The sequence below is a fragment of the Melanaphis sacchari genome, unplaced genomic scaffold (genome assembly GCF_002803265.2).
Source record: "Melanaphis sacchari strain LSU unplaced genomic scaffold, SCAv2.0 Contig0_pilon_pilon, whole genome shotgun sequence".
NCBI lineage: Eukaryota > Metazoa > Arthropoda > Insecta > Hemiptera > Aphididae > Melanaphis > Melanaphis sacchari.
Window position 1 is genome coordinate 15,178,767 of NW_020270366.1, and position 12,077 is coordinate 15,190,843.

Sequence of the window (12,077 nt, forward strand, 5' to 3'; positions counted from 1 at the left end):
TTGGCTTTAACTTTACACAAACCTATACATAGTATAATATAACATAATATATACATTTAAAAAAAATCAAAATTTACCAAGACCTAAATAATGCTTTGAGCTTGTATTTAACCAGTTCTAGCTAACAAACTATTAGAAGAAATGTTAAAGAAAATTATAAAAAAAAATATCTCGAATAAGTATTTTTGTGTTTTTATAAATACCAACTAAAGTTGTAACTGAAAAAACAACTCTATAGATTGATATATTTATGTGTAAAACCACATGTGTTTGTTGTTAAGAAATGTGACATGGGCGTTAAAAATCGACCGTCGACCCTTACTTGTTTTTCGGTGATTAATGAGACTCCTTCTTTATGGGGTGGTTACCTAATAGAAAGTTACAAAAGATGTATGACTTGTGTTACACTTGCGGCATTAATATATATATATATATACTTATACTTATTCCTTTTGTACTTTTGTACATAACCAATGATTTATCACAATTATAATATGTCTTCAAATAGCAAGAAAAACATCTATATTCACTATATTGAACGAGTATAAAAATAAAAATGGTTACGTACCATATTAGATAAATATGGTCTATTTAGAGAAAGACGATTCCATAAATAAAAGATAATACTCTCCAAACAAATATTTGAAAAAAAATGTATTCAGACATTTGGCGTTGTAGTACTGCATATTTTTTTTAAATTCACGACAAAATCAATTTTTATTCACACATGTTGTTCAATAAAATTATTAAAAAATTTTTTGAAATGTCATTATATTAACTAATAGCATACTTATTATATGAATCATTTACTCCCGCTATATAACACTCCAATTTGAAAGAGACTTTTGATCGAAAGAGGCAACAGCCGTTCAGCCTGTTTCAGTCTTATACTTCACCGCACGTACATCTCACTGTCGTTCCGCGTTTTTCCAGGCCATTTAACTTTTTCATTTCTTGAATAAAAACTTTATTTTATTTATGTATGTAATGAATTTTGTGTTTAAATGTACATAAGTAGATATCAAATATAAAAATCCATTGCATAGGTATGTATTTTATTAATAAAACTATTAAAAAAAAAATTTAAATCTAAAATTTAAGTAGGTATCCAAAATTTAATAATTTGTTAAATATTTTTCCTTATTATTACCTATGTTTTTATTTAGAGTTAAAAATAGAAGAAAGGTTTGGGATGATATATAGGGCTCTAAGGGAGTTAAACAAAATAGTTCGTTTCATGTACAGAGAAAGATAGTCAAAAAGAATGTGAGATAAATCACAAGGACTTTCTGTTAAATATAAGGTGCAGAGCGTTATTTAAATCCAGTTTGTATGAATGGACAGGTAGAAGTGTATGACCTGAACATAGACGATTAAATTATACAATGGTTATTCTAGATAGGTGGAGATTTGGGTGGGCCAGAAGTGTTATGATGACGTATAAATGGAGTGAAATCAGTAAGAGGAAGTTGAGTAAAAAAGAGACATATTAAGTTGGACGTAGACTTAGCTAGATCAACTACCTAGGCTACCTCATTACCACAAAAATTTGACTGGTGAAGTGTGAGGGTAGGTAATGCGTTTAATGCGAAGAATTCAATGCCGGAATTAAGCTTTGATTCTTTGTCTATGCCTGTTCTTTTTCTTATTTGTAGTACATTTCGACGATTCAAATTTTTGCAGTAAGGTTTTGGAATGATGTATTCAATTTTGTGCTATCTTTTACAATTATTGGGTCAATATGTACAACATGAGATGCATAGCCTGTAACGGGACAAGCCCCATCCTACATCTCACAATATAACAACTGTACCATAACAAGGACACGCGTAACCATCAGCATCAATTATCAATATTACAAATTTAATGACCCCAGCTCTGGTATGAAAAAGAATTAAAGAAGGCTTTAGTCACCACTACAATATAAATCCAAGAAAAGTATCATATATGCTAATTCATATCATCAATCCCATATGTCTTTTGGAAACCGTATACTCATAACAGTTATAAAAACATATTTAACAATATCATAACTTCGCTATGCAACGTCACACCCGAAAACACAGAAATACAGCCCAGAGCCACAATCAATGCACTATTTTTCATCTTCCAAGCCTGGTGATATTGTGACACGAGACAAAAGAGGAGCCATCCGATCCAATCAAGAATGACAAGCAAGAAGAAACTTAGCGAAGACGGCGACATTCCAGCTATAGTAAGTGTTAGGTATTTCGTAGGCTACGTAGACAAGCGTAGCATACTATGAAGTAAACCTATTATTTGTTCGTTCCTATTCCTAATGAGCTTGGCGGGGGTACAGGCTACGACAAGTACTTAGCAACACTGTACGCTCAGCTCAAAATCCATTCTCCAGCCATATCGGTGTGCGGGCTACACCCAATGCCTAGCAATATTGCACATTCGGTCATCCTTATCTCTCAATCTATAAATGAATCGATGATTGCAAAAATGACACGAGTCACATTTTTTGTGAACCGTTATGAATCAGATAACTTTGAAAGTCAATAATAAAAAAACACAATATTATTTATATACACTAATTATGTATAATCAGTGCATAATATATTACTACAAGTATTCATTTTTAAATAAGAATTTTTTCAGAATTATTTAAATTATACACTTTTTATCAATTATCCAAAAGTTTTAAAAAATTGACTCATGTCGTTTCTGCAATCATTGATTCATAATATAGGCTCCATCATAGATACGGAGCAGTGCTATTAAAGTGCACAGTTATTCTATATTGAAACTATCTACAATTAACAAATATAGTGATATATTTAATTATAATAAACCACCCACAATTGTAACGCAAAATATATTAAATATTCCGAATTATGTCGCGTTTTCTAAAATATATAAATTAATTTGAACCTATTGTATTTTATCAAATATTTTAATAAATTTACCCCGAATTATGTATACCGTTTTCTATGATGTGTAAAGATAATTTGAATATATTGTATTTTTAATAATTTTAAAATAAAAGTTAACAAAAATAATAATAAGCAAAAACATCAAGCACTATACTTTGTTACAAGCCTACACGCAGAATATTATTTGTTTTAAACTTCTTTTAGTTCGACACCATAAACTACGACGTTTATGAATATCCATTTTAGGGACATCATTTTCTTTCGAATTATACTCTTCTATCATTACATCTTGGTTAAATTCTGAAAGTTCTTCTATAATATTAAGGTAAAACAATTATTTAAAAAATACGTTGATAAGGTTAAATATTTATTACTTTTATTACCGCTAAGATCCGACAAATACTTTTTAATGTTCTCTTCTTCAAAAAAACATAATATACGAAAAAAAATACCAAAAAATATATTATTATACTACAATATTGATTACAAATATACAAGTGTGAAAAGTTTAGATGTATTTTACGCAAATATTAACAATTATTATGGTTCTAATATTATAATTCATAATGTATGAAATGTTGTAAAATAAAATGTAAAATATTATTTAAAATATAAGAATATCTATATATTATTATTTCTATGTTAAAAATATACTTTTTTTAAATTAAATTAAACAGAGCATTTTTTTTTTTTTAACTATAAAGTATAAATACTTATTATATTAAATTATATTCAATGAACATTACCATTTACTATATATATTTTTTTTTTAATTTATGATTAAATGAATAATTTGATTGTATCTATAAGTTTTATTAGTACCTAATCGATGAACAGCAAAATATTAAATCTATTTTAAGGATATTAGATATATCATATCGGGTAATTTGTGGTAAATAGACCGATTTCCGATCGGTTGTACAATTTAAAAATTAGTAACAACTAATAATCTACGATGTAGATATCAGCTTCAAAATTCAGGGAACAAAAAGTAAAAAAATGATTAAAAAAGAAACATTTATACATGAAAAATTGTATGAAATGCATGCAACAAAAATTGCTCGGTTAGACTATGAGCAGAAATTATTTTTAAAATTTTTACCAATTTCTTAATGACAATTTTTTTTTTTTTAATAATATATTTTTGAATGATACACATTTTTACCTAATACTTTACAACTGATTTTCAATAATACATCTTTTAATTATAAACAAAAAACAGCAAAACTAATAATTTTAACCTAATACTAACCTAATACTTAAACAATTATTATGCCAGTCCTAATCTTAAAAATTGGTAGGAAAATATTAATTTTAATAAATAAATAAATTTCATACAAATTATACCTTGGCCGCAGTTTACATATATACAAAATATACCCGGGCCGCAATTTACACAAAAATTTAAAAATGGGACGCAATTTACAGCGACCCAAATTCTCATAAAAATGATTATCAAGGTCTCCAATCTCCTTGACGCAAGATCAAGTATTTATCAGCTTACCAGTTTAACTGTTTTCTTATCTACCTACTGTTATCTACTTATACACAATTGATAAGAGTATGAGTTGAAATCACAATTTACAAATATTATTGTCAATTACATTTACATAATATTATCTTAAATCATAGACCGTGGTTAAAATTTTGAATTATTGTCGAAAAAATATACGGCAAATACGCAAATACTAAATTATAAATATAAATTAAATAAATAACAATAAACGTATTTAAAATTCGAGCTTGCGTGTTGCATCATTGCAAGAATTAATAATTAATTGCTGTTGCACAGAAGACAACCAAATTACACATTTATATAGTTTGTAATTTTATTATTATTTACATTCATATTAAAATAATTACAATACTTTATCAATTATCTTATTAATAGTATTAATACTCAATAGACTTGTTGTGAAGTGTACAATAATTTATATCAAGATGATGCATTACGATGAAGGTGAACTTGCAGACCACAGGCCTTGTGCAGGCATTAGAGCAGATCTCAAGATGTGTTTGTTGAAATCAGACTGTTGTAAAATAGTAAATAACTTATTTTTTCCTATAAAGAATACCCAATACCCAATAGATATGTTATGGGTGTCCAAATGTCATAATGGTGTTAATTATAATTTTTAGGAAAGAAAATTGCCCAAAGACTGTTTGAAAGAGAAAAACTGTCCACCAGAATGTTTAGCATTACAAAATACATTTTTTGAATGCAAGAGGTCACTTGTAAGTGATAAGTTGATTTAGTTAAATAGATAATATTTTGTAACCAAATTTAAATGGCTTATATTAATAAATTTATAAGCAGGGATGGTTTTTATAACATTTAAAATTGAATAAATATAACTAATATTTCCTTTGATATGTTATTCATGAAATAAGGGTGTTAAAAATATATACTTAAAATGATTGAATATAAAAAAAAAAAATGAAGTTACCGCTATCATAAATATAAGAAATACTTAATTTATTATACAACTTTACAAATTTAAATATTTTCTATTTATCATTAAAAATGTTAAATCAAATTATTTGAAAAAAATCACCTAATAATCTATTAATATATCAGTTGAATAATTTGAATTTATTAAAAAAAATGAATCAATCACTAGTATGCAATTGGCAATTGTTGAAAAGCATATTTATTAGTTGATTTGACAGTTAGTTCTTTATATATGGCCAATTTTTTTATTAAAAAACAAGTAAAAATGCAAAAATATTTCAGTTTCAACAATAGCCCAATAATTGCAAAAATATACAAAAAACAAAAAAAAAAAATGAAATTTTAAATTCTTCATCTGTGTATTATGAAATTAATTTTATACTTACATTTTTAATTATCAAGCATCTTTTATCCAATAGCAAGTGACAGTAAATTCATTTCTGTTTACAAATACAATGTATAATAAATGTTCATTATTGTATTAATATTATTTTTTTAAATAATCATAGGTTTATTAGAATTAAATAAATTTTGCTTAAAAATATAACTGTACTGACAACAATATCTAATATTCAAATAATTTTGTTTCAGTTGGATAACAGACAGCGATTTAGAGGAAGAAAAGGCTATTAACAGTGTACATAGTGTATAAATTTCAAGAGGCAAAGACTTTCTCTGATATTTATACTCATATATATATATGTGTATATTTTATAGTTATTTTCTTTCCAGTTGTTAAAAATAATGTTATTCAAAATTAGTTCTTACACTTTAATTTGTATAAATTTTATTAACAAAACATTTCAATTACAAATATAGTAGTTATTAAAAATTATATTTTGTATAAATACATATAAAACAATACATTTACATAGGTATCTAAATTATTTCTAATCTTGCTCAATCATTATTTTCTTTTGAAACTCCATAATTCTTTAGCAACATTTTTCTGTCTATCAGTTCCTAGTTCATTTACAAATGGGATAATATCTAACAATATATCTTTAGGAGATTCATGTACATCATCAAACCATCTTTTAACGTCCTTATACATTTGTATATCATTAGTATATTGGAAATGTTTAGGCTTAACAATTGGTCTAAATACTTTAATGGGTTTTTCATTTGCCAACATTAATCCTCGGACAGCTACTGATAATGATGACAAACTTATATCATATATAGAAACACCAAACATAAAATCTGAACTTAACATTACATCAGCTGCACTAATTGCATCAGCCCCTTTGCAAATGTCAGTTAAACTTGAGAAACGAGTTAAATAGTTTTCTTGAAGAAACCCCAAAACTGTACTTGGTTGCATTGCAAAATTTTCAGCCAAGTTATCGGGATTATGTGTAAATTTAAACTGAAGTGGGGAGTTAATCATTTCTCTTTTTGGATATATAACACGACCAATAGAATGAAATAAATCAAGACTCTCATCCATTGAAGCGGTAGAACATTTTTTACTGATTTTATTTTGGATGTTCATACAAATGAAATTTAAATTTATAATTGATGCTCTCAAATCGCCATTAGTCTCATCATAAATAGCATTCATTTCAGTAGAATTTGGTATCCTTAGTAATTTATTCTTCTGTTGTTCAGCTTTGACAATTTGTTCCAATACAGCCAGAACAGATTTTCTAGTGATTGGATTGAATTTAATTTGTTGTACTTTCAATCTTTCAGAGATTTCTATAGAAAATAGATCACGGATAATTTTTTCGTTGTTAATTATAAACACAATTGGAAATGTTGAAAGTGTATTAAAACGCATCATAATATCATGAAACTCATCTGGTTTATCTAGGAAAATATTAGGAATATCTTTGATCAACAAAAATTGACCATTAGAAATACCACATTTTAAACTGCGGTATCTAGTTGCACCCCAAATAAAATCTTGGAACTTGTCTTGTACATTTTGATAACAATAACTGTTAGTACACTGATCATAAATTGGTTCAATAGTCATGGGTGTTATCCATTCTAAACAAATGAAACCACACTGTTTGGCGATCAATTTTACTGTAGTTGCTTTAGCACATCCTGTTGGTCCTGTTACAAGTAAGATTTTACTTCTAGTCAACAAATTGCTATTTAAGCTTTCAAACCAATGTTTCACTTCTTTTACTTTACCATTGTGTACAGCTAGTTTAGAAACGGACTGAGGAGTATAAGTATTACACCAATCAGAATTTTTATTTTCACTTTGAATAAGAGGCCTTTTTTTACTAGGTTTCTTCAATAATTTTATATCTGATGGAGTTTCTTCGAAAGATGGTTTAATCCATGCTTTTTTTTCAGGACTCATTACCTAAAATATTTAATTTAAAATTTCAATATTTTATAAAACAATAATTAAATCAACATTATAACAATAATAAATAACACTGAATTAAAATTAATAAATGTACCTACAGTTTTTTTTTTTACTTTATAAAAATAATTGAAACAGTTAATTAATTTAAAATAAAGAGACTAAAAACTAATACTTACAGTTTTTAAATTTGTAAATTCCAAAATACAGTAGCAAGTAGATAGTAGATAATATTGTTTACCATTAAATAATTTTGATTAAGAATACTAATAATAGGTTATGAATTATAAATAAGTTATGACTATTGGATTTTAACTTTTAAGCATTACTTCAACAAATATAATTTGAAAATTTAAAAATTATATGTTACGCACGTTATCAGAAAATTGTTATCAATACTTGGACTAATGTTATTACACAGTTATAATATATAACCATGGCTGTAGGCCACACAATCTAAGATAGACCCACAAGGTTTATAGATAATCGATAAAGATTAGGAGACCGATTTGAATATTCAATTTATATTAATTATTAAAATAAAATTAACTTACTAAATTCTTGAATTTAAAACCGTTTAACCATCTTAAATAAAAATATTTTTTTAATAATAAGCAATTAACTAGTTCAAGATTAATTTTTAAAATGTCAAATTTGTGATACATAGTAGTAGTAGATAACAGACTATATTAAATTAATTCAAAATAATATCAAAAATTATATTTGCGTAAGTAAATTAATATAGAAAATATAAGTTATTTGTTTTGAAAGGGTGGTAAGACGTTATTTGTCCAAATAACTTGATTATTATTGTAAAAAATTAGTGTTCTTTTTATAATTTCAAGTTCTTCGGATACTGTGCTTAGACGGAACTTTAATAACATGTTTTCTTTTTCTAAAAGAAATAGTTTCAATGCCATCTGAAAATAATAATACACTGTATCACTGTATTAGTATAGATAAAATACAATAATAATTTGTATTTAATATTTATAAATTAGATAAATTATGTTCAACAATTCTAATTATTATTTGGTACCATTTATACGAGAGTACCTACTTAAGCATTGGCCAAGAACGACGACATTTTTGCTATGGGAAATTTTGGGAAATATTGAAAAAGCAAATTCAACAGAATGTATATTTTTCAAAATTTAAATCTTATTTAGTAAGTACCTACTGATAATATTCAAAAAAAATATATATATATATTAAGAAATTAAATATAATTTTTCCTTTACGATTATATATTATACAAGTCTTTTTATATATACAGATTATATTATATTATTATACGACATACGTATAAATTAATATTAAAAGATTCTCTTAAAAATGTAATGTTTCCTTTAATACAAATAAATGATTAATAGATATTTTTTTAGATTATTTTAATATGGTAACCATATTATATTTGTACTCTTATCTCTAATTTTTAACTATATAATTAAACTGTCTTTTTCTTGCCTCGAGTGAATAATAAATTACTATAATGGTCTACTATGGATACCTACTGGCTACTAAGTACCTACCAAAAAAATCAGTTGCTTGGAAATATTGAATATCAAAACGAATTTCTTGAATACTAGTTTAAAAATGTTACGATTTAATTGTTGCAAAAAATTATAAAAAAAAATATAAAATTTATAATTCTAAGTTAAATTAATTTGTAAATTACAAAAAATTATCAAGTACTTAGGTACATTTAATATTAGTTAATGACATTTCTTTTATTCTAGATGATAATATCTTTAATGGATTTTATATTTATATTTATTTTATAAGGTTTTTGAGAGATGAGATGAAAGAGGCTACAAATTGGAAAGTACCTGTTGTAAGTGGAAAAACCCTAAATCACCATTAAATATATTCTTTTACGCGATATTTAGAATTAGTTTTTCTATAAAGGATAGAGGTATTCATTGATTTTTGACAATGTTGTCATGTATTATATATATAATTACCTGCAAAATTCAACTTTGAGGCTGAGCCACCTCCTCAAACATTAATCACACATTCACACAAAAACCCTATTAAAATGTCTTCGTCTATTGGCTATTCACTAAAAGCCTCATTCAATGTCTCAAACCACTCACTCTACTTAATACAAATTATGTGTTAAGATAATAAATTATTTAAAAAATATTAATACCTATATATGTGTTTCTAATCCCTATACATACAAATTAAATCAAAATCTGTTAAAAAGAACTTACTTCATTGTCTCTTCTACGTTTGGCCTCTCTGGACTTTTTAGCTGCCATATTGTTTCTTTTTCTCTTTTCGTAATATTTTGCGTCTTTTTTTTCTCTCGGAGTATCTGTCTTCAGACGTCGGAGTTGAGTTTGTTGCACGCCATATATTTTACAAGTACACTCGTGGCCATGTAATTTGTCATTTTCTAAAAAAGAATTCAATTGAATTAAATAAGTACTAAAAATATAAATAACACAATGAATTATGTAAAAAAAAAAAGGATACCTACTATTATAATTATTTTGTATACAGGACGGACAATTTGTTTTAGAACTATTTCGACCAAAACTCAATGAATCCATTCAATTGCACAATTTTATACTTCGTTTTACAAGATATAGTATATCTACTGGAAACTGCCCTTTTGCTGCCAATAATAAACATTAAAATAAATATTGTTTAGCTATAAAAAGTTATTTATAAATTGGTAATACTACATCATCCACTATACAGGGCGATTCACAAGAAGTATGTTCACCCCTAATTTTACACTCATTAATGAATATAATTACATTATGATCTTTTGAATTTCTAAACACCTTATTTTCAAACACTTAGATTTTGTACACCATTTAATAAAAATCCTGTGATAAAACCATTTTTTTTTTTTTTTTTTTAATAAGAATATCCTTTTTTTTATATAAATACTAAATAGTTAAGTAGATGATATTTTAGAAAAATTACATGTATGTCCAAATCTAAAATTGAACGATTAATTTATGAGTTATTAAACTTTGTGTTTTAAGGATTAAGGATATAATAAGAATTTATTAGAATAATAGATTGGAAGATATAGAAGTTATACCTATACAATGATAGTTTAAAAAAGTCAGTCATTTACAATTTATAGTAAAAATGTTTAGTTTTCAATTGAAAAAAAAAAATTAATTTCAATAACACTAAATGCCTTAAAATTTCAAGTATACGAAAATACGTTTCTTATAATTAGGTATACTTAAAAATTTTAAAAATCGAAATTCAAAAATGTATTAATAATAGAAAAAATTTGGGTATCATATGCTTGGTAAATTACCCTGTATAAAACATTAAAACCACTATAAAACGGTAAATGTAAATACGTAACATATTATAAATTTTATTGTAAACCACAGTATAGGCTATTAAATGATAAATGTAAACATACTTATTTATATTGATAATTAATAATTTATACTATACACACTATAGTCACTATGTATAGGTTAATGATTATATACATCCAGACTGTTACTTGGTAGTTGATGAATGGTATTTGATATAAAGTAACTAATTAAATATCTAACTATTATTATATGAGTCAGTGGTAAGTATAAAAATGTTCAATGGAGAAAGGCTAAGAGTTATATTAAAAAGTATATCTTAAATATATCTTATACAGTTATCTATTAATATATAAGTAGATATCTACATAACTAAATGGTCTAAATGTATAGATATATGTTTTTATATTACTCAGATATAAGGATTAAGGACTAAAGCTGTTTAATGTTTACATTAATTTAGTCTTTGAATATATTAAAACTATATACAAACCAAAAGTTAACTTTTAATAGTTATAATGTTATAGTAGTATGTTAAACTTGGAAACATAAGATTCTAATAATAAAACATAACATTATAACAAATATTTTCCATTTAACTGAATTTTAATTTACGGACTTGCAAAATCAGTAAACACGAACTCGACTATATCAACAGTGTTATTAGTTATTACTATACAAGATATTTATGAATGACTGTCGACTGAACAGTACTGTGAAGGAAAGTAAATAGTGCCATAGTTGTATACCGTATACAATTTGAAAATCAGCGATACTGCGACTGCTTATTCAGAAACAATATTTTGTTTTAATTTCTATAACATTTATTTTATCCTCATAAATATAAATGTATTTTTAATTAATTACATATTATATTTTAACGTCATTTTTATTCTCCTAAATATACATTTTTAAATTTAAATTAATATCTGTGTAGTGTATACTGTTTAATAATATATAGGCACATAATGCTATATTATTGTAGTATTCTATCGTTTATGACTATAAATGATGACTATATAGTCTATAGCCAGGTGCATAATAATTTGTCAACTTGCACGCGAACGCATGCAAATTATCAGTCGTGAAACCAAACACCATAA

At 25.5% G+C, this 12,077-nt stretch overlaps 3 protein-coding genes across 6 annotated transcripts; 1 reads left to right on the forward strand and 2 right to left on the reverse strand.

The window, feature by feature from the left end:
* The first annotated feature begins 4,506 nt into the window (after positions 1-4,506).
* On the forward strand, positions 4,507-6,107 carry LOC112597017 (cytochrome c oxidase assembly factor 5). 4 transcript variants are annotated; one of them, XM_025342947.1, is made up of 4 exons: positions 4,507-4,723; positions 4,792-4,943; positions 5,040-5,135; positions 5,944-6,107. In XM_025342947.1, the coding sequence occupies exons 2-4, from the start codon at positions 4,842-4,844 to the stop codon at positions 5,983-5,985; spliced, it is 240 nt and encodes a 79-aa protein (XP_025198732.1). In that variant the 5' UTR covers positions 4,507-4,723; positions 4,792-4,841; the 3' UTR covers positions 5,986-6,107. The 4 variants fall into 4 exon arrangements, with proteins under 4 accessions (XP_025198732.1, XP_025198725.1, XP_025198719.1 ...); XM_025342940.1 differs by having other exon boundaries at positions 4,507-4,719; XM_025342934.1 differs by having other exon boundaries at positions 4,508-4,723; positions 4,808-4,943.
* Positions 6,108-6,207: 100 nt separating this feature from the next.
* LOC112593382 (cell cycle checkpoint protein RAD17) lies at positions 6,208-7,969 on the reverse strand. The gene is made up of 2 exons (XM_025337761.1): positions 7,858-7,969; positions 6,208-7,675 (listed from the first exon to the last, which is right to left on the reverse strand). Exon 2 carries the CDS (start codon positions 7,670-7,672, stop codon positions 6,260-6,262), a length of 1,413 nt encoding a protein of 470 aa, XP_025193546.1. The 5' UTR covers positions 7,673-7,675; positions 7,858-7,969; the 3' UTR covers positions 6,208-6,259.
* Positions 7,970-8,331: 362 nt separating this feature from the next.
* LOC112594038 (cell death specification protein 2-like) lies at positions 8,332-10,236 on the reverse strand. Its single transcript, XM_025338641.1, has 3 exons — positions 10,164-10,236; positions 9,895-10,079; positions 8,332-8,598 (listed from the first exon to the last, which is right to left on the reverse strand). Exons 1-3 carry the CDS (start codon positions 10,234-10,236, stop codon positions 8,434-8,436), a joined length of 423 nt encoding a protein of 140 aa, XP_025194426.1. The 3' UTR covers positions 8,332-8,433.
* Between the last annotated feature and the right edge of the window lie 1,841 nt (positions 10,237-12,077).

Coding starts and splice junctions, on each gene's coding strand:
- LOC112597017 (XM_025342947.1), top strand. CDS start 4,842: ATGATGCATTACGATGAAGGTGAACTTGCAGACCACAGGCCTTGTGCA. Junction 4,944..5,039: donor AATCAGACTGTTGTAAAATA/GTAAATAACTTA, acceptor TATAATTTTTAG/GAAAGAAAATTGCCCAAAGA. Junction 5,136..5,943: donor TTGAATGCAAGAGGTCACTT/GTAAGTGATAAG, acceptor ATTTTGTTTCAG/TTGGATAACAGACAGCGATT.
- LOC112593382 (XM_025337761.1), bottom strand. CDS start 7,672: ATGAGTCCTGAAAAAAAAGCATGGATTAAACCATCTTTCGAAGAAACT.
- LOC112594038 (XM_025338641.1), bottom strand. CDS start 10,236: ATGGATTCATTGAGTTTTGGTCGAAATAGTTCTAAAACAAATTGTCCG. Junction 10,080..10,163: donor TATACAAAATAATTATAATA/GTAGGTATCCTT, acceptor ATTCTTTTTTAG/AAAATGACAAATTACATGGC. Junction 8,599..9,894: donor AACGTAGAAGAGACAATGAA/GTAAGTTCTTTT, acceptor TATTATTTTCAG/ATGGCATTGAAACTATTTCT.